The sequence below is a fragment of the Takifugu rubripes genome, chromosome 14, assembly GCF_901000725.2.
Source record: "Takifugu rubripes chromosome 14, fTakRub1.2, whole genome shotgun sequence".
In the NCBI taxonomy this organism is placed as follows: domain Eukaryota; kingdom Metazoa; phylum Chordata; class Actinopteri; order Tetraodontiformes; family Tetraodontidae; genus Takifugu; species Takifugu rubripes.
In genome coordinates, this window is record NC_042298.1 from 11,205,189 (window position 1) to 11,232,741 (window position 27,553).

At 43.7% G+C, this 27,553-nt stretch overlaps 1 protein-coding gene across 6 annotated transcripts in view; it reads right to left on the reverse strand.

Moving 5' to 3' along the window:
* Nucleotides 1–27,553, reverse strand: part of diaph2 (diaphanous-related formin 2) — a 258,036-nt gene that overhangs the window by 219,351 nt on the left and 11,132 nt on the right. For 5 of the 6 annotated variants that reach the window (XM_029847330.1, XM_029847331.1, XM_029847328.1 and 2 more), the window contains 3 exons: nucleotides 27,297–27,473; nucleotides 23,568–23,672; nucleotides 20,003–20,023 (listed from right to left, as the gene is read on the reverse strand). In XM_029847330.1, coding sequence (XP_029703190.1) covers nucleotides 20,003–20,023; nucleotides 23,568–23,672; nucleotides 27,297–27,473 — 303 coding nt within the window. The remainder of the gene's footprint in view (nucleotides 1–20,002; nucleotides 20,024–23,567; nucleotides 23,673–27,296; nucleotides 27,474–27,553) is intronic. The other variant, XM_029847329.1, reaches the window with a different exon arrangement.

A 27,553-nucleotide genomic window follows, 5' to 3' on the forward strand; every position in this document is an offset into this window, starting at 1 on the left:
GGTGTGTCGATTCCAAGAGAAAAGGTGAAATTGCTCCAGCCGCCATAGGAAAAAAAAAAACCTGAGCACAAGGCTCTGCAAATTCGTTCAACAATCCTTTCCCCATCCGTCATATCTGAGCAGACTTGTCGTCCGAGAGGCAGGACGAAATATGTTATCTTAAAAATCAATCTGCGGCTTTAATTAATTCACACATTTGCTGGAACCTGCGGCGGATCGATAAAAGCCAGGCACTACTTGAAGAATGTCAAAGATACAACTGAAGATAACTTGCAAAATCAAACTCCGCTCTATCTGCAAATGCTATCCAAATTGTGACTACGCGTCGATATTTCTATGCTTTCTGGTGACAGGGTCTTTTCTAATAACGGTTTGATCTTGCAGCCCTGGTCGGGCTCACTGCCTGAGAATAAGGCTGTTAGTCATGTGTTTATTGAGATGAAAGGGCCATTAGATCAGTGGTTACAGAGCCATGCGAATAAAAGAAAATCAACAATGATAATCACAAAACACAAAAGCAGCTTAAATGGCTGGAGGCACTAATGCCCCTTCATTTTTCGGACTTTCCGTTCCAAATAATTTTAGCTCCATGCATCACCCCGGTGCTTTTGAAATGACACTATCAAGGTTTCGGCTGGAGTTGTCGCAGAATTACGACATTTATTATTTAGGAGCGACAGCCATTTTATGCAGAACGCCATTTGGAAAAGTGTCTGACCAGCAGTTTGGGTCAGACGTGGTACGTTCCCTCGCGCCTTCCAGACAAATGAAGCAGATAAAAAATTCCGGAGCCAATTTCAGACGGTGAATTTGCATTTGGGGGCGGCAGCCGAGTCAGTTAGAGTAAAGAAAAATAAATCCTGATCTACGTGATAGACTGTTATTTGTATTTGAAATCACTTACTATTTCCATTTTCTCTCTAACCCATCTGGCTGTGTACACCGGCAAAATGATTAAAATGTCACTACCCGAATCATTAAAGACCTGGCTGTAGTTCCATCACAACAACGGTAATAAAATGTGTTTCAAGTCTCATTTGTTCTCTCCATCCTCTTCTCCGTCCGTACTTTTTTACTTGCCGAAATCCTATTTTGTCAGTAAGCATTGCGCACATACTGATCTCAGCGTGGCGTGAACGGCATTCCGACGGCTTTCTTTAGCTTTGTGAAAGTGAGAAAAAAATCTAATAAAACTAAAATGCCTGCTCTAGTCTCCCCATGCTGGGGATTAGGCCTCAATAGGAGCCATGGTTTTAAACAGGCAGGGGATAATACCATGGAAATGGAACCCTGCTTCTGCAACAGACTCGCTAGGAAGGAAACTCTGCTGAAAGGCCACTAGCGTCATGTTTAGATATTAAAAAAGAGAGAAAAATACTTCCGAGGGACTCTGATGTGATCTGGTATTACAATGAGCTGATAACACACTTCCAGAAGCACTTTAAGAATTCTAAAAGAACAGCTGTGAGTCCAAAGGAAAGCGTAGACGCAGACATTTATTTTAAAGGGAAAATATTATGCAAAACTCACTTTTTAAATACTGTAGTAGATATACTTGCATATTCAGAGTGTCCCCCCGCCCCGCAAGTGTCAGTTTCGACAAATAATTTGATGTTTTTGGAAGCTGCCGGAGTCAGGAAATGTCTCAAAATGATCCGCTTGAATGTCCCCCCATAGCAGCAGCTACGCAACCCCCCCAAGCCTGTCCCACCCCCCGGCATAAGAGCTGCTACGCAACCCCCCCAAGCCTGTCCCACCCCCCGGCATAAGAGGGCGGTGCAAAGAACCGTCTGTGGGCAGTGCTCACGGTAGTTTATTAGTTGAACTGGGCGTTTAAATCAAACATTGTAAACATGTGCATGTGTTATGGGTGTGCTCTTTGCACAACAAAAAGACATTGACGGTTACTTTGTGTGTGTACATATACATATATATATCCAACAAATGTGCATACGGAACGAAATGTTTTGAAAAACGTTGGATGCTGTGGGTCGAATTCAAATGGGACTCTCTCCACTCCCACTGCATCACACGGTGAACTCTGAGTCAAACAGAGAGAACCAAACTTTAAATAAGCTGAAGAGCAGCAGCAAACTTTGTCAAACTCCTCTTCCTCTCTCTGAAGAGGAAAAAGAGCTCTTCTTTTGCACGGGGAGCCATGGAAAGCACCTCCAGCATGACCCACGTTTTAAACTGATGTGAACTAAACACTGAAAACACACACATGTAAACACGCGGAAGCCCACCTCCTGTCATAACATACAGGATTTAACATTCTCTTTGGGAGCCGAGGCGAACCAAAGCAGCCACGAATGTGTTTACATGGCGGCGTGCGCCGTCTCAGAGGGTGGGAACATTCATGTTCAAGCACAAAATATGCATTATTAATCATCTGCATGGATGTAAAGCTAACGCTGCTCAGTAAATACATGTATTTGCTCCTGATCGCCCTCTGTGAAGGCACATTTGGGTTTTGACTGCAGATCAGAGGAAAAAACATTTAGTTATAGCTTCATAAAGGATAAATAGCTGAATAAAGTGGCTAACCTTCTACTTATTCGCAGTCGAGCGTTCAAAGCTGCAAGGAGGCACAGTTCAAAGGTGAAACAGCTACTTGCCCCCCTCTTTTGTTGCGACGCTCGTCGTGCAAACTGAAAATGTTTCCCAGCTCTTCTCACATTAAACACTGAGAATAAGTCCCTCCACTCAGTACCACTTACCAACTTCAAGGTGATGCAAAGACCAAAGCGTTAACTCTACAAAGTACATAAGTTTCATACGGAGACGCGGGCTCTCGATAGAAACCCAAGAAGAAAGCACCGGTGGAGGAGGAGAGGGGTGACAGGCATGTGAGGAACACCTTCTGAAGTGTCAAAAGATGGGTTCAGCTGATGAAAGTGGAGAGGAAAGAGGAAGGGGGTAGGGGAAGAGCAAGAGACGGAACAAGCTGATGTCACATCTGAGGTGGCGGGGAGACTTTCAAGTCAGGAGGATTGGTTATGTATTCAACACAGGAGCCTCTCCGGGTGAATTTGTGCTGTATGGGCATTTGCCTTGTGTCTGAGTGTGTATTTGATGTGACGGGCACATGTGGGAATGTCTCACAGGTGTGTGTGCGTATGCTAAACTGGAAAGAAGACAGGTGGGAGAGGTATGTTTAAGCCTTGTGAAAGAGCTGCATGGTTGTGTAAATACAGTATATTTGTGGAAATATCAGCAAGGACAACACAGATCTCCAACACATCCAGTGTGGGTGCTCCAAGATAGCCCAAAATTTGAACCCAAAACCAAGAAAAGACCTTTTAAACTGTTGATGACCAGTGTTGCTGGGCGGGGGGGCATAAAGGGACATAAATAGAGATGTTATTGCTTTGGCTCAGTTGTTCACATAAAGCCTGTGAAAGGATGCATGTGGGGAGTTTCTATTTAACCGAGGTCTTGGACTTTTAAAGGATTTCGGGTTGTGAATGTAAAGGAATTTAAGCCCAGAGAAGAAATAAGAAATCAGAGGAAAGTTGAGCAAGAGTAAATGAAATGCATGGTTGCAGAATTGTCCCTCCTGGTTTGGGATAACAATTGGAGCCACCAATTAACATCAGTTTGCCATCACATTAAAACTTTGCGGTCTCATTTCCTGTGAGACCTACTGAACATACAGAAACAAGACAAAGCGTTTGTGGCTGCATCTATAAAACTAAATACGCACCTGAGGTTCATTACCAAGATAAAAACTTAGTTAAAGTTAAAAAGTTCACACTTTCTCCCAAAACAGGGCAGCGTACCACGGCAGCCATGTGTGTTCCCTGTAGTTAGCAGTATTTTTTGTATCCACAATAGGAACATTAGTGGCTTTTCAGCAGGTAATTGCAAAATAATGACATTTCTATTGATGTCTGTGTTAATTTTAAGTCTTTAACAGTAAATTACCTGCTATTGTAACCAGTAATATAATTTTAGAAAGCAATAATGCTAGAGAACATATATCCTATTAAATTTAAATTAAGCTGAAGTTGAATGTTTGTTGATTAAACCCATGTGAGCCAAAGAGAGAGAAACCTGTAGGTATGTTACTGTTATAGAAGCATAAAAACATGAATCACTGCAATAATCTGACTCATCACTACCTGTAAAGACCTAATAGGAAGTCATGATGAAGAGTGCTATAAGACCAGCGCTCCCAGAACCCGCAGAATTGATTTGCTGCTCTGTACGTATGGAAAAATACTGCAGAACAATCAATCCCTCCTAAGTTTCGTGAATCCAGTTGGGTGGCTTAGCGTAAAGGAACCAAGGCCGGGGCATCAATGCGGGTACAGGGGAGACTGGGGAAAAGACAAAGCCCTGTCGATAGCACTTCATTTTCCATCAACTCTGTTCCTTAATCACCCCGGACTTAATGTGCTTTTCTGTCCAATAGGCTCACTCCCATTCCAATATATCTACCGTGAGCCGGCCCTAAACAAACATCTACCTGCCACTTGCTCATTTGCTCTCGTGGAGCTGCCCTCATCCATCTAAGTCAATAGCAAAGGTCTTCATTACCCAGTGTGTAGCAAGAGAATGAGGCAAAGTTTGTCCCTATTGATGGCGTCTCTATTGTCTGCTCCTCATTGAAAAAAGCAGCCCTCTCCGTAATTACCTCCTCTCCTTTACCTCCATCATGGACAGATCACAGCTTTAAGGGATAGGCAAACTTCTTTTTTTTGTCTTTTTGTTATATGCCACCCTTCCCTTATCCAGACAGTCAGACGCATTCCCTTCTTTGACCGTGCGTGGAGAAACAACACATCACCTGCCGCAGTCTAGCTTGAATGCTGACGCTTTAGATGGAGAAAAGCTAACAAGTGCAGTACAACAGAAAGAAAATATGACATGGGGTTTTTAAGCAGGAACACGCAGATGTAAGTGGCTTCAAGCAAGGGTAATAAGTCGGCATCTTCATTACAAGAGATGAAACAAAAGAGAAATAAAGCCAAATTAGACGGGGAAAGGCTGCAGGCACACCTGAGCATTGTTTAAGACAGCTGCCGCACAAACCTCGTCTTCGTTGAGTTAATTAGCAATACCCCACAGTCAGCATCTCAGAGAGGAAGGTGGGAGAGCCTGAGGGAGGGCACGCCATCTTTGTGCCGGCTCCGGTAAATGACTGGCCTCCCTGATGAGCTCCCATCAGCCCTTAGAGCCCCCTGCTATGACGTACCACTCAAGGCTAATTATTTGGAAGGTAAGTGTTTGGAAAATGTCTCTTTTTTAGGATATGGCCATCAATTAGAGAAGCCACTTAGTTTGAATCTTTTGTCAGTAGTTCAAAGTGACAGCTATAGCATATAAGCACTTGAAATGAGTCTATTCAAGACATTTCTCAAGGGAGGCAATCCGTAAAAGGAAAGCAATGTATTTATAAAAGAGGGAGGGTGTGGGGGGGTATAGGATATAGCACATGAATACGCAAATAAGAACTAAACAAAACAACTCTCACAACACCTTATGCAAAAAATGCATAAGGTGTGAATTTTGCCATGTTGCTGTTACGATATGTGTCCCAGTTCAAGTAAAGATGAAGAATTGATGGCTTGTGTGGCTACATTTCACAAACCTCCATGCTAACTGTGTTAAATCTGTATTGGTGCCAACACAACTCAGACAAATGTAAGGAAGCTTTCAGAGAGACAAAGAGGTATTTGTTGGTTCATTTGTTGAATTAAAACAAGGCCAGAGCTGCCAAACACCTGTGCATGTAGCTGAAATGTGTTAAATGTGTCTTGATTAATGGTGCTACAAGCAAAAATGGTGTTTGGTAAAAGACAGAAACTCAGAAGAGGGAGAGTAAAAAGCTGGGGGGGGGGGGGGTAAGGTGTAAAAGTACAATGGCCCCGAGGTGCTGCAGCACAGAGAGACTTCTATTTATAGAGGCGGGACTACAGCAAAAGAATGACAGGCATCTGGAATGCACCAGGAGCATCTCTGCACCTCCAAACATCACACTCAGACGTATGCACAATGGGAGACTTTGGGATCTATTTTCCTCCTCCTGTTCCTCCATCACCCCCTTTGTATCGCAAATATCTCTCCTGACTTGACTGACGACACTTGAGAGGCAGAATGAGCCAAGGACCAGAGAGCAAAGGGCCAGGGGAGTTGAGGGGAGAACGTTGGTCCAGATGCAGCACCTGGCAGCGTATCTGACAAGTGAGCCTTAATCTATATCTAATAACAAAAGTCAGCTGTCGGCAGCTGCGTAGGACAGGTAACTTATTATTGGATATACCTGTTTTCCCTGTCTGGGTGGAAGAATCCTATAGCAACAGATCACAAAAGACACTGACTTGCAGCTACTTCCAACAGCTCTTACACACAGCAACACATTTTCACAGATGACGGAAGCCTAATGAATTCCTGCATGACACGGCAAAACCGCCAGTCAAATAGGCGTAGGACACGACCTATATATTAAATGCTAACGTTACTATAGAACTTCAAGCATTAATTACATCTGGAGCCGTTTCACGAGTTTGGTTTTCTTAAATAATGACGGAGATTCAAGGTCTAAATCTTTAAATAAGCAGCTATAAACTCTTTATTTTCATTTTATTTCCTATTAACTACTATTTATTCTTAATCTGGGTCACAGGTAGTATTGGACTCATCGCAGAATTCATTAGGAGAGCGGCAGAAAGACACCCTAGGCCAGACACACACACACACACACACACACACACACACACTTAAAGGCATATGAGAGTCTCTAATCCCTAATGTGTGTATTTTTGGACTGTAGGAGGAAAATATCTTGAGAAACCAGCTAAATGAGACAAAATTTAAAAAGATTTATTATATCCATGAGAAGGTCAAACACCAAGGGCACTTTTAAGGCTGTGCTGTTTAAACCAAAGAAAATGTTATTTTTTAAATTATGTTGCTCTGTTTTTGAGATCCAGCATGGATGTATCAATCATCACACCAATCTCTGCGGCCTAATGCAACCGGCTGCTTTACAAAACGTACAATTAACAGATACTGTCCAGAAAACGTGCTCCGTGTGGCGTAGCGTAGGAGAAGATGCCAGTCCTGATGGAGTGAGTTAAGAGGCTTAGCACCACGGTCAGATGCCCCTAACTGGGCTCCGCTGGCTGCCCCTGGGCCCACCCCGTGCCCTCATTATCCCCCTGACTCTCTTTTCTTATCCTCTACCAGCGGTGGGACTAATCCCGGCTGAGAGGCGACGACCCAACTGAGGCAGAGGAGCCGAGTAAGAACAGACACCTGTGCTGCAAACACCTTGCTGCAGCCATGCGCTTCAAATCGGAAGCACTTCTGAATTCTCACAGTAGTTAATTAGCTCGCAAAAACGCTGCAGTGAGCAGGAAAGACATCTTACACAGCAGCGATCTTAAGTGGACTTTGTTCCTGTGTATAGCTGAAGCAGAATGGAGTAAAAATATATTCCAGGATAAATCCAGATAAAGGGGTCGAGTGAAGCCTGCCACTCAGAATTGTGTTTTTACTCCCATATATGATTTTCTCCTGGATAGTTACACCTTAAAGAATGGGGCAGTGTGGTCTGGGGCTGAAATCCATCATTTTGTGCATTGCTTGTCCTTCTGCAAACCCATTATGGCCTCCGAGTCTTTTGTGCATTTGGGAACTTGTACTGGCCTTTTTTTAAAGTCGAAATGAAGCTGGAGGCTATTCCACAGACACTGGAGCCATCATTCCGTGTGACTGAAGTCTGAAGACGCATGAAACAGACGGCGGGGTTAGGGAGTCGGGGGGGGGCAGCCGAGGCCTGGGTAGGTTTCCCCACAGTGGAGCCTTCAGCAGCAACGCAGCACAATTATCTTTCTTTGTGGCCCAGCACAAAGCTTCAGTCAACAGCCCCTGATTCATCACAGTCTGACCGCAAAATCCACATCAGCCTTTCAGTCAGCGTCGTTTATGAACAGATACGACAACAGTTAAGAGAATGTCACGACTCGGAAGCAGAACATTTTTATCAGCGTGCAAGAGAGAAAAGTTTGTCATTTTAACCCAAATACTTGCCTCTATTTAGCCGCGTAATACAAGGAACATTTACGGCACCGACTGACCTGGTTTTTGCACGCAACTCACGATAGAAGGCTTGGTTTCCTTTTATTAGATAAAGTGGGAACAGGCATTTCAAATGAATGAATCGAGCGTTCGTCGACGAAGGTTATTCAAATCACCTATCTATTTACATCATCTTTCTATTCAAAAACACCCTTTCCTTGATGTATATGATCTTTGGATACGAAAGAAAGAGAGAAAGAAAAGTTTCAGAGACAATCCGGACAAAAATGGTGTTTGAATGTGTGAGACACATGAAACATTTAAGCATCCCACAAAACTGGGAACACGTGGAATGTTGAAGAGGTAAAAGGGGCTGAAATAAAAGAGTAATCGCATTGATTAAACTGGCACATACAAAAAGAGCCTGACTAACAATGCACGGCAATTGCCTCTCGCCAAAAACAAGGGCATTGTCTTAAATCAGAGGGTAATTTATTGACTTCCATTTCCAAAGCCATAATACAAGTGATCAAGCTCTTCACCCGTAAAATACAATAACATAGGGAAGTGTTTTGTGAATAAAGGCAAATAACAAGGCCCCGCACATCATTAGGTTCCCATCATATCTCATTATAAGTTCCAAATGGGTTTTAGGTCAAGGAAGGCGCACAGTGAGGATCATGGGAAGAATTATTAGTGCTCTACTAGAGCTGGAACTTCTATACTCCAGCAGAAGCTAACAACTTCTTTTACACATGAGAAACTTAATAGAAAGATCACTTAATATGTAAAAAAAAAAACCTCCACTCAGCAAACAAAGATGGCCAACCAACGACGAGTACTGGACTTTTATAGAGATTTTAACACCGAAACGTGTCAAAACTGGACAACATAATGGTCACAAATATTGGTAAAAATTACATGCTACACATAAAAGACTAATTGGAGTTTTCGTGAAACCGGTCACGCCACTCTGGTGCTCCTTCATAAAAATTAAGTCATCTCGGCAGCCGTCAGCCATCATCCCCCCCCCCCCACAAAAAAGCCACTGATAGGCAGAAACACTGTCTTCTCATAAGTTGAAAGAGGATGCATGAATCAACAGAGACGTGTTACACCTTACCTAGAGCACAACAGCGCCTGGCAGTAGATGGCAGGGAGATATAACAATGTTGTTGTCTCACCCCTATAGCATCATCATTTGTTATTTGTCTCTCGGCAGAGGCACCAGCGCTTGTCCATCAGGGAGAACAAAGCCATGTAATTGGCTGCTTCCTCCATTTGTGCCCCTGATAGCGCCATGTTAATAACAAACTGATGAGAAATTCATTAGGGCTCCAAATAAAAACAATCTCTCCTCGATAAGGGGCAAGTACATTATAATTAAAGCGACGCCGTTCGGTTTCCATTAGGCTGCGCGGCCTAAAAATGTGAGGAATGAACCGCTGAGATGAACGCAATTAAGCCCAATTGTTTTACTACATATTAAAGTCTTAAAAGCATAAAACAGGGGCTCCGAGTTAATACATTATGTATTCAGCAGTAGGCAAAGACCTGGCAAAGTAGCTGACCACGGGGAAAAAAAATGTTCAGCGCGGCTTTAAAGGGAATGTGAGAATGAATCGAACAACTTTCCCATGCAGTCGGCCATCAGCTCTACCATTTTTGGCTAAAGGGAGAAGAACCAGACTTCTTTGTTGTGTTCTCTTCTGTTTTTTTGCAGAAGGAAGAGAAAAATACTTGACCCTCCACTATCAGTAAAGACCTGAGAAAAACACACACACACACACACACACACACACACACCGACGGCACACATTAACATATTACAACACCACCCAAACCTCACACCATGTGCTTACACACAAAAAAAGAATAACCTTGAGTTTGAAAAAGTTTTAATGAGCCCACTCAATATTACCAGCGATTCTTAACGCTGAATACGGTCACTTTGAATCGAGGGAGACGCACACAAAACCGAAAATTCTTGCTTTAGAAAATAAATAAAACAAGCCTTTGCACACAAGGTAACTGGTAGACACTGTACTCTCACTCTGGGCAGAATGGAAAGCAAACAAAAGCATGCAGTCTAAGACCCCTCTTTCTATTCATAAAGACCATTTTACACACACAGGACGCTAAACAAGAGCATATTCTCAAATACTGAAAATGGGCTCGAAACCCACAAAGTATCCAATTTGCAAACTATTACAAAGATGATGCTTTGATCAAGAAAATAGAAAACCTGGGAAAAAAAATACATAAACTAAATTACGACAATTAGAATTCATTAAAAGCGTACAGTTAAAAAGGGAGCAGCAACAATATTTCTTGGCATTTCTCATTGATTTTAAAAAGTCAAAACTAAACTGTGAAACCTTAACTGGAACATATGGTTGGGTGAGACCTTTGTGGTTTGACCTCTGGGAATGAAAGAGCAAGCAGGTTACACTAATGTGGACCAATAATCTCTCCCAGAGTCATTAGGATGATCAATGCCATTGTAATGAGATAACATCTGGAACAAAGAGCCGTAATAGCAGACAGCTGCTAGGCAAAGTGAGCTAATTAGGAGAACGTTCACTGATGCTAACTCATGCTCCTGTCCTGTTCCCATGCCAAATAAAACATGTTGAATATTTCATCCCTTCTCTAATAACCAATCATGACGCTGAGATATGGGCAGTGGGGCGGTGTGTGTTTTCTCTCCGTGTGAGTGTGTGTCAAATACCACAACGTCTCAGCTTGACATGAATGCTTATCGAGCAGCACTAAATTGGTCAATTAAGGAGAAAATCTGTTTGAGGTGACCTTTTATCTTATTAAATAAGCTCTAAATCAATCTTGAGGTCAGGCTTTTAATGTCTGATCATCTACTTTCCTCTTTACATCTCTGCTTTATTGTACGTCTCAGTGTATGATGCATAATGCTGACATTACTGTAATGTAAAGCCTTTCCAAAAAAAACTGCTTTTTCTTCTCTCTTCATGCAAAACTTGGGGACTTGAAGTTGTGCACAGGTGATTCATAAGTGGCTCTATTAGAGGTCTAGAAGAAAATGTTAAACAAGCGAACAAAAACTTTCCACCGCCAAACACTGAGAGCAGATGCAGGATCCAATTATTCCGCTGCCTGTCTGGAAAAGAAAATAATGGGGGGCAGAAAAACATCCAGTCTTTGGTGATTGGGAATAAATATAATTTCTGTGGACAAAAGGACACTGTGTGGACTAACATGATTTAAATGACACTCTTTTGTTAGACCACAAAGCTTTAATTAAACACATATAAAGAAAAGACTGAAAAACCCTTCAGGATTAAAAATCAGCAGAGACTCAGCATCTCATTTCTAACCCCAAATGCACCTACACTGTCCATCTTTTATGAAATGGATTCTATCATTCAGAACCGTACTCCCAATGTCGATATTTCACGTTAGTAATTCACAATAATCACCAGAATATTAATAAAAGACAATAAAGCAAAACAAAAGCTTATTGCAAAACTAAAAAATGTAAAAACATATTTTCAATTCCACTGGCATCTATTGAACTCCGCTAACATTAAAACTCCTCCATTGGAACTTTTCCTTAAATTGTAGTTACCCTAAAGCCTGCACAGGATAGATGTTGTTTGGTAATGCCAGGAAACCATAATAGCATGGATGGTTAGGGAAACAGAAATACCGTCAGGTTGGAGAAAACCGGCGCTGCGCAGACAGCATTCCTCAGAGAGCACGACAACAGCGGTGGAAAAAGCTCCCAACTAACAGTAATTGGTTTTAAAATAATAGAATTCATTACAGTTATGGTGCTTGTTCAGAAATGCAAACAGAGGAAGGGGGAAAAGAAGCTTCACTAGAGACTTGGGCTGAACTGCTTGACTAAAAACCACGGGGAGATGAAAGGCATAATTCAAACGACAATTTTAGAACCCTTAGTTCATTTATATCAGAAGCTCCAAAGATGTTGGCGGCATAATAACATCAAAATTCTTTTTTCCTCCTTTTGTTCTACTTAGAAGGCTCGGAAGGAACTTTTCCCCATCTCGATTTCATTCTTTTATGGCGGTAATTTCCTCCTCCTTGCGCGGCGACACGGGAGGTGACGCACAAACAATCGAGCAAACACCACCCGTTGGTGAGGCGGAGACAGCCGACTGAAAGCTAACACGGGACCTCTTGAGAGGGGTGGGGGGGACTCACATGCCACGCTGAATTCGCCACGTGTCTTAAGCCACTGTGTAATTGCGCACGTCGGGAGCCCCAGATGGCGCGACCTGTATTTTATCAGGTGGCGGGCTGGATTGGAGGCGAGCATCTCAGGTGTGGAGAAGACGTTTGCAGAGGAAGCATTAAAAATATCATCTCTCAAGACCACTCAGGACATAAAGAGGGAGGTCAGCCATCTAGATATGATTGGATGTCCCCTCACATGCTGGGTCTATCGCCAGCATCAAAGATCCCGCCATTCGGAACGCTCCACAGCCGCCATAGAATTAGCCCCGGGCCAATATGTGGTAATTGGACCCATTTGAGAGGTGCAGGATTTGTTTTGAACCACAGATTGATGGAGCTAAAAACATTTATGACACATGCGAAAGAGGTTTGAGCTCTTTCGCTTTGCTTGTATCATTTATTTTTGGCCTGGCACCTGAAAACAAACAAGACAACCATATGGCTGCGCATTAAAAATGGATGCGGTATGTTAGCATGGGCACATGAGCTGAATGAAAAGGTGTAGGTAGTGGGAATACTGAGCCCAGCGTGTGTTTAGGAGCAAAGATGTGCACTCTCTGACTATCCTGGGCCACATAAATGAAAGCTAGAGCCATCAGAGAGCACGCAGCAGCAGAAAACACATGGCCGCGAAGCTGTGCCACGTCGAGAGATCAGAGAGTCGACGAGCAAATGTGGCCCTGCGTGGAGAGAAATGAGCAGAGATTTGATGTTCATATCTCTGGGAAAAGAGCTGGCAAAACACATTAGAGAAACATACAGAAAGAAGCAGGGGGACGACAGCGAAATCTACGCTGGGGTTCTGGTGGGAAGGAAGTGCATCAAAGGGGCCACTGCGATGAATAATTCAGTTATGATTGGATTAAAGATTGGTCGATACAATGAGACCTGTCGATAGCAGGTCAGGTAACGTGCCTCCTTTCCAAAACCGGATTGTTCCAGGGGAACGCTGAGGGAATTTAGAACAAGAAGAGCGGACACTATGGAGATTGGCCGCCTGCCAGCAACTCTGAATCGCTACACAGCAAAGATAATATGATGAATCTGTTCTTTGTCATTCTTCTCCCTCTCAGTCTACAGTAGGAGGGTAGAGGTATTGATCAGAGAAGATATACCAAGCTATTTCAGTTATTCTCCCCTTTAAAGATCCGGCATTTCACAAATGGTATTAGGGGTACACATGGCGGGGAGTTACATGGGATGAAAAAAACAACAAAAAATTAGGCCAAATCCATAAAAACTGGGTTTTTTCCCCCTAATTTCCCCCGTTATAAGCGTTGCGTCAAGCCACCAATTTCATGGTTAACCAGTGCCGCCAAGCGATGGCCTTCGGTACTGCAGCGCCATCTGGAGAATTCCAGCTGGTGTGGACCCTGACCACGAATGAGTAGCTGCTGTGCTTATGGTATGGAGGATGATACACTCAAAGCAAACACAAACAGAGCGAAACAAACTAAAACAGCCTATGGGTTCCCTCCAAACCACAAGATCGCCCTCTACCAACACACACAACGTGAAATTTGTTAAAAAGCAAAACTAAAACTAAAAAAAAATAAAAAAAATCTTTCTGGCAATTTGCAAATGTCCAAGCCAGCATGTGTCAAATAAAGACGCTGCCAACAGACAGGATAAAGCCCCTATTCTCTGGCACAGCCAGCCCACACTTTGCCACTCTGTAACTTTGTGTTGCCACAGCGTGAATATCCAACATTGGGTTTATTTCTACTCCATTTCATCTGTTCTCTATCCAGCTGCGTGCCTCTGGTAAACACCTGTAAAGCCATACCGCTCGAAAGATTTTATTTCAAAGTACGGCGGATCTCCCTCGAGCAACGCCGGAAAATAAATTACAAGCCGAACAATAGCACAGCAGCAATACGGCCTTGATCGTGTCACCAGTCGTTACCGTAGAGAGTTGTCTGGGGAATCAAGGGGAACCTGGCTGTTGATGAGGCGATTAGGTGGGTTTTCTCTTGTGCGTCCAACTATGACAGCGCTTTGAAACCCTTGCGGCTGACAGGAAGAGACTGCACCTTGTTAGCACGCTGTTGTGCTGAGTGGAGTGGTTGGCTAAGCAGTGAGGCGCTCCCACAGGGTCTGGTGGGCTCTGCAAGGCCAGAGGGACCCAGGTCACCAAAGTGACTTTTCCAACAGCTACAACAGCTTTAGCCTCTGCCCAGTTACGTTTTTGTGAACACACCAGAGGTCAGAGGAGCAAGGTCAGAAGAATGAAATGCATGACAATGCTAACAAACCCAAAAGAAAGGGGCTAATAAATACACCCAGATGTTTAAAGGGACATCAAGGAGCAAATAAAGTGATGGGGAGAGTCTGGGGGAGCAGCCAGCAATAAAACATGGGGATACACAGAATTTCACAGCTGCGTGAACAGTTAAAGCAGATGTGGTAGGATGTGATGGTGGATGCATACAGAGAGACGGGTTGTAAAAATATGCTATAAAGTTTATGGAGCCTAATGCAGCCCTGCAGGAGCCTCCTGTCGAGCCGAGCGTGCCGACAGTGCTGTCAAGTGTGTGACAGAGCTGTGGGGGGGAGATGTACAACTGTGAGCGTAGCCGGTGCTCACAAGCAACGCGACGGGTGTGGAGATGTGGATGCTGTAGTGCCTCGCGTTCACGGAAACGCAATCAACAGAAATCGGAGCAGATTCGCCCCCCTTCCTCTCTAAAACACTGAATTCTAGTCCATGTTTCCTGCTCAAAATCCATCGAGCGGAACAGCCCGGACAAAGAAATGGGTCTACTTATCATGCCAGCACGTGCACACAGACGCAAAACAGAACAGAAAGCAGGGCCGTAGCGAGGCTGTTCAATCCAGGATGAGCATACTGTAACCACTTCAGCCTTTCATGTTCTCTTCAAAATAATGAGATCCAGCTCTCTCCTTCTGATTGAAGAGGAGCGATTGTTTTTGCCTTTGAACAGACATATGTCACACACGGACGGGCGCTCTGACAGAAGGAAGGAGATACAGAGAAACAACAGGATAAAAACCAAAAGTGATTCAAAATTTCGCAAAAATTATGTGGGAGCTGAGGGTTTTTTCTGTTCCTGGCTTTCTCTCCCCGGTGGGAGCTGGTGATTACTTAATCCTTCCCACGGAGCTCAGCCGATGAACCTGTAGAGCCGGCGGCTCCAACTTTCAGCTGGTTACGGAACCGGGGCTGATTCTTTAGAGACAGTTTCCGTTTGTCCGTCTTGCTCGTATTTAAACACAGGAATCAAAGCTGGAGAAGCATTTTCCAGTTTTCTTCAGGTGGTTCTTGTATCCGGTCTTAATGAGGTTACAGCTCATAACCAAGATGGAAAACAATCAGGAGAAAAGAAGTGAGTAAATGGGTCAATGAGAGCACAAACAAAAGACAATCAGCCGTGTATTCAACATTGCTGCCGGACTTAACCCGCCCCCCCCACTACATTGTGAGGTACTCCATGTAATATCCGAGTTTACTCTAGAGGCTAAGCTAAGTTAGCTCTCTATGATCATCCTGTTCTGGCCTACTGCTGCGAATCAAACAATCGAACACTTTTCAGTCCGTTTAATCAAAAACTGAAACTCTGACTTCACTTTAATCAGAGATGGTGCTTCGCTCGTGGAGACGTGGCGGGCTTGAGTGGTCGTTTGTTGACAGAGGGATGATAGCCAGACTTAGGCCGCCCAGCTTCACCCATAACTTATGATATAAGGTGGGAAAAAGGGTCGGTATAGCTACTAAAGCACCATATGTAATGGGTTGTAATTATCTATGCTAGAAATACATCCAAAACTCAAGGGAACAGGTTGCTCCAACAATTTGACACCAATTTCAATTCAAATGACGAATTGAATTGAAAGACTACCACAGAAAAGTGCATTTAAAATCCAATATGACTTCAGCGGCATAATAATCCAATATGAAACCGCCAAATCAAAAGTGTTTGATACAATTTATATATGAAAATTCTCCAGGAGATGGATAAGACTCTCCACCTGGAGAAGTTGGGCACGGCACGGATCAAATCAGCTGTGAAGAACTAACACTTCGATTTCATTCCAGGGTCCAATATTTGAGAGGTGCAATAATCCAATGAGAAACTGTCGACGGATCGAGCAAAATGCCGCGTGTGAGAGCGCCCGCTCCCGGTCTGGGCAGCGTGCTGCGGCCGACAGAGATGCTGCACACATATGTAACAACGCACAAAAGGTGAAATATATGAAAGGGTGTGCTGCGACTGACAGAGGAGCAGGGCTGGCAGAAGGAGAAGCGACCCAGTTGTGTCCCTGAGCATTTATTTTAGTCTGAACCAGATTCAAGTGTTTCACCGCGTGCAAATGCGCTCGCCACGATCACTCTCTAAACTTACGCTGAAGCAAAGAAAGCTTCTCTAAATGTCGCTGCATCGATTCTATCAACTCGGAAAAGATTCCAGCTTTGTCTTTTTCCCACCGCTTCAACGGTGCCCTTCCTCTTCTCGTTGCCAGACAAGTTTTTATCCAAATCACAAACTGTTGAAAGCTGCTTTCAGACCCGTCAGAAAAAATAAAAGCCTGTTATTCAACCAGTGCCATCCGGAGCCTGTTTCCTTGATCTTAATTTAAGATGGAATCTGTGGTGAACCTGGGGCATGGTAGGCACATTCAACTGATTAATTTTTCATTGCCATTCTTTTAAAGCACCAAGGACATGTGCCACATCAAATCTGCTCAAACCTTAGCGCGCAGTTTAATAGCTTGCTTGAAACAAAAGGCTTTTCAGGCGTGTTTTAAAAGGTACGGTGGGCAATGAAGGAGCGAGCCTTGATTTCCTTTCAGGCCCACCATATTTTTGTAAAGAAGGTCCTTTATAAACACTCCTGGCACAGTGAACGAGTGCTTGATTAGAATTAAAGAGGAGCCAGATGTCTGCGTGTCCTCGTATTCTCCGACTCTCTCGCTTTATTTCCCGTCTGGATGCGTCGCAATCTGGCCTCATCCATAACTAATAGTTTACTGGTTATCTCGTCTTCGGCAAAACTCACAAATAAAAGAAGGAAAGTAAACAAAGTCTTTGCCAACACTAACAACGATGTCGGCCATGGGTTCAATGTGCTAACGAAAAAGTAAATTACCAAAGTGAATTCTCCCGAAACTCCATTAACTGAACTGCATGAGCATTAATATATATAATATATCCAGTCATTTATCAGAATTGATTCAAAAATAACCATAAATTCTACTGGTTTATATGACAAACAAAATCTAAACATTATTAAAATTAACCTAAAATTAACAAAAATCCCATAGTTCCATCATTATAATTATTAGAGAGTTTTATTGTCATGTTAAGGGTCCTATTGACTGTTTAGATCACCAATACTTATCAAAAGACAATTCTTTATAAAATGATAGTAACCTTTAATAAGATTGGTTCACTATCAATGTTAACAGTGGTAGGACTGTCAGAGAAGAAAACACTCGTGATTTCAAATGATATAACCAAGGACCTTCTGGTCACTGGTAAAAGCATTCAATTTTCTATCTCACCTTCATCAACCGTCATGAAAGTGAGATTTCAGACACACACCCTAAGGGCAGAGTAGCATCTTCATGCCATCGACAGGAAATGAAAACAACACTTTGCAGAGCAGATGATCACTGTCATCTGAGCTCTCCACGGGCCTCGAGTTCTGGCTCCACACCCTGACTCAATAGAGGAAAATGTGCAGGTTGATACAGCGGCAGTAACTACCGCCACCTGACATTCTATGTTACCATGGAAATAAGCAGTCATCTGTTCAGTCATATGTATACTGATCGCTTCCGTGTGGTCAGATTTCTGCCTTTCAACAAATCTCTTGTTTTCCTCGACTGTGTGGTTTGGAGCTTTGCTGCCTGTCAGAGGTAGTTTACCGAGGAGCCTCCAGCCCCCCGGTCTATCTTCAATTTGCTGATGAATTGTTACCGAGTGTCTGCTTCAACCTGTGGGGGATAAATCACCACATTTCTCACAGACTGACTCGTAAAGCCATCCTAGTGGTCAACGTGCATGTGCAACATTCTGCAAAAGGGCGAACCAGCAACGGCTTTGACTCCACGCTTACCTCCCAGCAACCATTTACACATTACCAGTAGAGGATACACACGGCTCGTATTTTCCCCGATTTTGCTCGAGGAGGTGAAGCGAGTGTATGAGACTTAGCAGTGTTGCACACTTACACGCTGGTCGGAGTGGATTAAAACCAATTCAAACAGTCCTCTATTCCCACCTCATTCTCTGCTGGCAGAGAGGAAAGTGCCAGACAGATTTCATGCCTGAGACAGAGGAGTTCCAGTGGCGTGTTTCCTGCCACAGACAGCCCTAACCCACCCTCTCCTCCTACCACATCTGAGAGCAAGTGTTTGCTCCCCACGGCAACCGCTGACAGCGTGAAAATGGGAATCTGCCAGCAAAGCAGCGAGCTAACTGCGGCCGGGCTAACTTAGCCAGACAAAACACTCGCCCTGTTTTCTTCTGCTCTCAGGGCTCTTGGAGTCGATTAGCTAAATCAGTAAACTGCTGCCGAGGCAACAGAGGGTTTCTGTATGCTCGAGTGTCGGATTTAAAAATCTAATCATCTCCATTTTTTAGCCATCCATATCTGGAATGATCGGCAGTAAAACTCTCATCGCATTTATTGGACACAATCTGGCCGCTGCCCCCATTCAGCAGCTGCTTCATCCATGTAGATGAAAGCCAGTCTCCCACCACCACCAGCACCACTGCACACCTTCTTCTCACGGAAATAATCAACTTTTTCAAAGCTGAAGAGAATGCAATCAATAGAAAATGTCTTGGTAAAAAGCCTCTAAGAGTAGGGTTTGTCTGGCAGTGCGGGCAGAGCAAGGCCAGGTCACAGAACCCTGCTGTAGCTTGTATTCAAGTAAGCCGCCTAATCCCGATGAAGCGCTCTGAAAGCACGCAACACCATTTAAGGTAACAATTCGACACTTTCTAAGCCAATAACACAGCAGCTTTTTCCTACAAGTACCGGTACTTAGCACAACAGAAAGTAAAGGCCTCCTCCATCATACAGAGAGGAAATAAATGAGCTATCACATCATTGTGAGTATGAAATGACTGAGATCTGCTCATATTTCCTGGCGTAAAGTAGAGACAATTAGGACATATATGAGGGCAAATGTGGTGTAGATCTGGTTTCAACTCCACATTCTGTGTAATTGCGCCTCTATATGTCTGCAATCCCAGCCTTATTAAGTGGCACACACCCTGATTTTGCAATGCGTCTCATGGACAGAAATCCATTTACATGCAGCATGTATTGATAAACAGATTAGTCTGCAGATGAGGAGCGTTTGTGCTCAAGCTATCCCTCGTCCTCGGCGCTACAATCTTCAGATGCTAATATGTGTTGCGCCGCTGTCTATTTCAAAAGAAAAAAAGCAAAGAAGCAACAAAGAGGGCGCCCAGTACATTTCCAGGATGTATAATTTCAATACCCCTACTTTGAAAGCGACCGTTTTACATGCAGGGATTGTGCCAATTTGCAGCCTTTGCAAATTACAGCCCATTAGAAACACTCGGCCTGAAAATAAAAATCTAAGCCACAAAAGTGACCTTACTTGCACCGTTCTGAACACGCTCCTTGACATCTTTCCAAAGAGAAATGCATGTGTTTGTGTTTGTGCGTGTTGAGGAGAATGAGAGGAGTAACAGAGAGGGAAGAGGATTCAGAGGCCAAATAAATAATGGGCTACTCACCGCAACTTTGCTCCCAGTTATCTGCATGCAGCGATCAGTGGAGAAGGTTAATGTGCAAAAAGACACAAACAGCACAGTCATTAGTAGGCCAGAGAATACTCTCCATCACACGTTGAGGCATGAGCACAATTCGTGTGGCTTCACAAACATTCTTCACACAGTAACAGCACACTCTAAATAAGAACATGTAATTAAAAAGACGCTGGGAGGACTTTTTTATGCAGGGATACTGAAGATAATGTCTGTCTGAGCGGTCGAAATCTTCCCATCGAGGCCGGCGCGTGAGAGTGGGCGTGGCCGAGGCTTTACGCAACAATCAACAGCATCTGGGGAAGCGCGCATATGCCCAGCAGCTAGCGCGGAAATGGCTGTGGAGGGTCTCGGGGTGATATCGCTCATCCGCCATCAATGTCGACTTTCTGAGGCAGAGCTACCTTGAGCTCAAGCAGTCGGAGCCATTCCTTAACCTTGTTATCTGTCAATAGTGGCAGGTAGCAGGAGCGGTTTTTATTACTGCAACCGCAGAGCTTGTTTCACGGTAGCAGAGTGTCTGTCACCCGAGTAAATATATTCCACACCGAGGCTGAGCTCTTCTTTCCCAGCGACACGCTGCCGAGGAAATGCGTTCCGACTTTGGGGAGTGATGAGACGCAGAGATCTCCTCGTCTTAACCTCCTTCCTTCATCCTTCATCATCTTTTACAGTCAATCTCAAATTCTCAGAGTTGCTGCTTGATTTGCCTTTTAAAATCCTCTGACTAGAGTTTACGGCGCTCATAAATGCTAAAACTTCCTGATACGTGGGTATGCATATATAAGCCTGTGGATACGTTTTGTTGATGTGACAATATGGATATGGTGGCAAGGTCAAAGATGAATTAAAGGAGATTCCTCAGATGCTGAAGCCCAACAAAAAAAGGGGCTCTTTAATGTGTCGGAGAATTTTCCGCCGACAGAGCAGACATGATCTTGAGTGTGCACAGACGAGGAAGTCAGGAGAGTCAAGCACAGTTTCATTAAAATTCAAAAAATTACTTTACATCAAAACTCAAGGATGAAACACTTTGTGAATTCAGGCTATGATATCACTAAACAATGAGATCATTGGGCTCAAATATGCTCACTGGCAAGAATATATTTAAAATCAGCCATAAATACACTGTTAAGGTTTTGATTTTAACCTGGCTAACTTCCTTAAATCATACACTCGCTACATTCATTTAACTACCAATTAGCAAAAATCTGAATTTAGATGAAGTGCTAATCTAGGTTTATACACCTGTTGTCATAAAATGGGAAACCAATATAAACCTATAAAAAAGACAGGGCTGCATCTTATTCTGCTTTTATTCTCTGTTGTCTTGCACTTGCATTGTGATTATATTAGACTTATTGCTGCTTCTTTTTTATGAGAGCGTTTCAGTGAAACAACAAGAAAGCAGATTCAATCTGTGAGAGATACAAGCGAGTGCATTAGTGCAGAGGGAAGTCTGGCAGTTTAAATGGTGTTGGCGCAAGGACATGAAATGAGACAGAAAAGCAACGGAACATGCAAAGCTGATGGTCAAACACGTCCATGGATACAGTCCTGGAAAGAGAGCTGGGTTCCACCAGGACACAGTGAATATGGTCGTCTCATGACCACAGAGGAGACAAAGGTTTAAAGATTAAAAATGGGATCCACACATCTTTTCATGAGAGCCCAATAATAGAGAAGAACTGAAGTTATGTCCTTCGAACAGCCCCCTGAAAACGCACCCCAACAATGTAGCAGATACCTCTGAAAAAAGCAAAAAGAACCAAAATAGCCCCACAGCAGCGACGTTCAAACAGTCCACAATGCCAGCTAAATTTACTAAATAATTGTGTCTTTGGTGCAGGATATGGACGTATGTCATTCGTGGAGTAAAAGATGAGATTTTGTAGGTAAAAGCAGCCGTGAAGAAACCCACTTTTAAAACAAAGCTTGTGGCTTAGATGGTTATTTGGTTTGCAACATGTGAGTAAGGGCTCTCTATAACAACCAAATTCTCATAAGATGAAATAACTGGTGTTAAATATTATCTCCCGACATCCATCTGGTGGTAAAAAGGACCGGAAATTCTGTAAGCCACATCGCATACATAAGTGTGATGTATAAACTTACGATGACTTCTGTGGTCTAGTCAGGATTTAGATTAGCTTTCACTCATTACAATGTTTTCTTTGTAAAAATCCACAAAAAATCCACTGATATGTATATTTTGATTGTCCTAAATGTCTTTGAGGTCTATGAGCATGTTAATGTTGTTCTTATCTTAAAGATGCAGAGTGGTCAAACTTACTATAGGACCAGTGCTGGTATGTAAAGGCATCAGAAAGACTTGATAAAAAATCATCACTGACATTCATCCACCCTCCTCCTCCATTGTTATTAAATATATTTGCAGGCTGCTGAGAGACTGTCCTCTCTTCCGCAGTCTCCTTTAATCATTTGAATAAAAATATCAATGCTCACAAAGCCCAATCGTCCCTGTGAGAAATTCAATCATCTCAGATAATCATCATTATCAATAATGCCAGTTAATTATCATAACAATGAGAGAGGTAGTGAATGGAGATGTCAGGAGAGAGCTACCAGGTTCAGGAAGCGACGGAGGCAGGAGTCTTTTGTTCTTTTGGTGACGCTGACATGAATAGTGAGGCTGGAGCTACTCTACTGCTGTTTTCTGATTAGACTCATGTCCAGTTCGGCTCCATGTAGATGAGCGGCATCACAAAAAAGTTATTACCATTACTGAATAGGCAAACGGCTTGTGAAGAGGTTCTCAATTCCTGCTCCAGATAATGAAGCTTGGTCAGGTGTCAAAGCAAGGCGCTTTCAAAAAGACCACAATGGCATATGTATGTGCAATTAGGCCAGCAGTCAGCATGAGGTTAGCGTATCGGAGTGTGAGATAAATTGAATGACCAAATTCCCTTAGCTAAATTTATAGTCCCACATGTAATGTGCTCTGAGACTGCTCGTGTTTGCCAAAGGCTGGTGCACTGCAACTGAAATCCAGACATCCTGAGCCAACACAATCAGCCTTTGTCATTGTTCTACGGATATTATTAAACTGAAGTGCAGCACTACTGCAAAAACCTGAAATTTGGTCGTAGACGAGTGTCTGAAATGTTCATTATCTGCTGAATTTTGCCACATTTGCCCCTCACCCAAATCCTTCAGCATCACCAGCCACTAAAAATGCTCCCATGCAAGCACACAAGTGGGAAACCAACCATCTCCATGCATGTTCTAGACAAGCACTGACCATCCACCTTGCATTGAGTGAGAGAGTGATGATGATTCAGATCTGCCTGATGAAGTCTGAGCTGAAAATGTGAAGGCGACAAAATCAAAATCGCAATCAGAAGAGTGGGAATCAAGCATGGCGAACAGAGCGAGTGGGAGAGAGTCAAAAGTAGGCGTGTGCAACGAGAGACGACAGAGCGTGAAGCCACGGAGCAGAGGACTGGGGTGAATTCATTCAGCAGCCGGGTGACGGCCGCGGCGGCGTCTTCACAGATGCAACTGGCTCACTTACAGACTTGGCCGTGGCTGAGATGTACTGGACCACCATCTCTCGTTTGGTGCTCAGGTCCTTCTCGCGCAGCGGCGCTTTGCGTTCCTCGTTCAGGTTCATGTCCTCCTGGAGACACAAGTGGCAAGGAGAAAGTTTCATCTACGCTCGTGAACCTGCTTGAATGGAAAACTTGTTTCAGAACTGTTTCTTTTTGTTAATAGTCGTCCTTTCTTCTCATGGAGTGAATCTAAAACAAAAGCAAATGCGCTACACTATTAAGAAGACCCACTTTCAATTCATTTGAATTCATTCCCAGGCAAAAGAAATGGCTTTAATAAATTTAAACTAATTAATTATTTTCATACAATCTACTCAAACATGAGCTTGCATAGGTCTTTCTTTATATAATATAATAAATAAAAGACATACTATTGGCCTTTAAGACTTTCATTTCCTCCATGACTATTTAAAAACCTTGTCCTTCTACTGTTGAATGCATTTTTGTATTCATCTGATGGAGGAAAAGCATAGAATGAGAAGCTGAAAGGCTACAGCAATCTAAATTATACGACCCCGTTCCAAACAAGAGAACATAATCAAATGCTGCTTTTTTGAGGCCGTGCAATCACATCCGTGCATCGGCAGTAACTGTGTTATTGGTGGTATTATCTTGGAGCTACTTTATTTCCGTATCACAAAGGAGGTCTTTCATGTGAGAGCCATCAGGGGTTGGAGTGAAGGCCGGACAGAGCGTTAAAAGCTGGAGGATGACATCATGATTAGAATGGATGAGGATGTTTATCAAAAGAAATCTTTTTCAAAACAGACCACAAAAATAAAAAAACAAAAAATTCTTTGCATCCTCCAGATTCTCCAGGCTTCAGTGTGAAGCAAAGTGATGGACCCATGCTGCCCTCTGCTGTACAGTGTGCTCAAAAGGGTTTGTTTGGTACCGATTCCACGGCGTCTGATTCCGAGAAAAATCCATCCGGCAAATTAGACGTGTCACTCCTAAATCAGAGACACTGGTATGATGATCATAGCAAGAGTAATCTGGTAGAGAAGCATCAGCAGAAATCCCATCCAGCAGCACTGTGACCTAAATTCCTCTACAGTCACAAGTCAATCCCCCCAAAGCCAAAGAACTATTACCATCCTGTCCAAAGAAACAAGGAGATGTGGTAAAAGGGTTTTTTCACTGAAACAAAGCAGCAGTTTGTGTAATTAATCTTTGAACCTTGCTAATGTATCTGCTCAGTTCGCATCGAAAACAACCCTTAACACTAACTGTGTCTAATGAGTGGCGGCAGGCCTGTGGGACACTTATGGGGGGGGTGGAACTCCAGGAAAGAGTCATGATTAATCGTATCAGAGTCGTAATCGTATCATTACTCCAAGACTGATTTTTCAGCTTTTAATTTGTCCTTTAATCTGTACAAAAAAAGAATAATTAAATTTCTTTATTTTCACTTTTAAAATACATCATCTTGGCTGAATCTGCAATGCTTCAGTGTAATCCAGCAGGGCTGAAGCCTTTGAATCACAGCAATTACGAGCACAATTAGACTGAAAAACGTCTGAGGCTGGAATGGCTACGGAGCGGCCACACCAAGAGGAAAAGTGGATCTGAGAAAAGTAGAGGTGCAAAAATGTTTTGATTTTGCTGTGACAAATCAATTATTTTGTCCGCTACCCTGGTGCCTCCTCCATCAGCGCAGGGGCACGCGCGGGAACTCTCCCTCAGGCTGTTTTTAATGTTTCAGCACAGAGTGTAACTGCTGAGGGATCACACAAGAGCTTAGAACTCCCAGTCTTCATCCTGACAATGGCAGAGAGAGAGGCAGGGGGCATAAAAAGACTCAAAATAGCCAAAGCAGCACTGTGATTACTTCTCTCTGCTCCTCGGCCTCTGCGGGCTACTCAGAGCTCAAGTCTATCATGGCAGGGGGGTGTTGGAGTTTATCCCGGGAGGCGTGGGCCGAGGGGCAGGAAGGAGCGGGCCGTTCGTCCATCAGAGAGAGCAAGCGGCAATAAATCATACAGTCATATCTGTGGGGCTGTTTGGACTCTCTAACTGAGCATGCTCCACCATAGAGTAGGAGCAGTTACCGAGCAGGAAGTAGCTGACTTTAGGCTGTCCAGGAGTTCGATCAGCATTTTTATCACCGACATCATTCAAAAAAATGCTGCGAGGGTTGGATTAAATGTGAAGGTCAGAACACATCGACAAACTGGTCCTGACCATTTTGTATTGGACGAGAACAGATTTAACCGAAGAATGACGAAGAACTTTTGGTGTGTGTGTGTGTGTGTGCGTGCGTGCGTGTGCGTCACTGCGCTCGGACACTAAACCGCCTGTCGGTTTTGCTCGACGCGGCGCTGCTGATCCCTCGGGGAGATGCAAATGTTAGACGTTCCATCAGGATTTTCACTGCTGTGCGATTTGATGAGGGAACTCCAGCTGAGCTGGATGCACTGAAGTGGCCAACGACTGGATGCTCAGTCAAAAAAATATACGTCAACCCTTCTAACCACGTCTGAAACGGGGCATGTTTTCACATCCTGTTGGCACCTCTCTGGTCACAATGAGAAGCATTGTGGAGGCGTTCCCTTTTCCCACTCACTCCCGGACTATTTCCTCTCAGATTAATTTCATATCCCTTTAATGACCTTTCGGTAACAGGCTACATGCCATTTAGGCTCTCAGAAGTGCAGTGCAGCGTGTAAACCTCTTCCCAAAGAAGAAAAGGCAACATTTCCAGTTTCTCCTCATTAATGCACAGCGGGGGGGTCTCAGTAATATGGCATGGGTCATCACTTCGTGTGAAGCGGGCCAACAAACTGAGGCTGCAGAACGTACCGTAATAAAAAGAATCAATATCGCAGTGGGTGTAGTGGGTCCATTTTAAAATGGACGTGTGTGACGTCAAAAGACAGATGGTGAAAATAAGCAGCTGCTAGCCTTAAAGAACAAACCAACCCTCCCAATAATGTGTTTGCTACATTAACTGAAATGTTGATGCCCGTGGAAGCTTGAAAAGAAAGTAAATATCCCATTTCTTCTTTGATTTCATTACTGTAATTGCACTTCTCCGGCTGAAAGTGTCAAATGTCACGGTGGCAAACGTGTCTTCTGTGTCGCCTGTCACTGAGCAAAATGAAGCCTGGGTTTAATGTCACGCTGCCGTGAGCACAAACACAGTAATTGAGAGGTGAAGTGAGTGACAGGGATGAGCACCCAGGCAAAAACGGCATCGTGCTGCAGGCCTGATGGAACCCGGGAGCGTCGGCCGTAATTCTGCGGCCCGGATCAAAAAAAAAAACCATTGTATGAGAAAAATCGAGAGCCCACAATAGTACACACAACCTGTGCAACGAAGCCTGAGTAATTCAGCTCACCACTTCAAAGAGATGGACTGAAAGCTTTTTGTTAGATTTCAATTCTGCAGCACATAAGGCCCAAAATGCATTTCTATAGAGAAATTCACAGGTGTGACAGAGCTGTGACCCACCCTCCCTCAGATGACAGAGGTGAATTTCAAAGTTTGGGCTTTTGCTGAAGGGGGCCTTAAAATATACAGCTGGACATCTGAATGGTGAGAATGCACGCGTCTTTACGTCCAGGAAACTGATTTCAATACAGTTTTCAGCTGTCACGGCTTCCGCTACCGCCAGGGGGCGCTGTTTGACACCACTGTGAGAATTATAACTCATTATTTGAGGCACTTGACAGATGTGCGTAACACTCACCATCATCTTCTCAAAGAGGTCAATAATCTCCTTCTCAGAGAGATTCATGGAGCGGTCGTCAAAAAGGGGCTGAGGAACCGGCAGCTCAGTCTGGGTGGACAGAGGGTCTGTTGGGTGCTGGATGAGGGGTTTTTCCTTCTTCATCCCCGTTTTCCTGAAACTGGTAATTCGATCACGCTGAAAGAAAACAATGATTAGGATACGTTATGACCCTGTCACGAAAAATCCCGTTGTGGGATATCTCTAAATTACCCTGG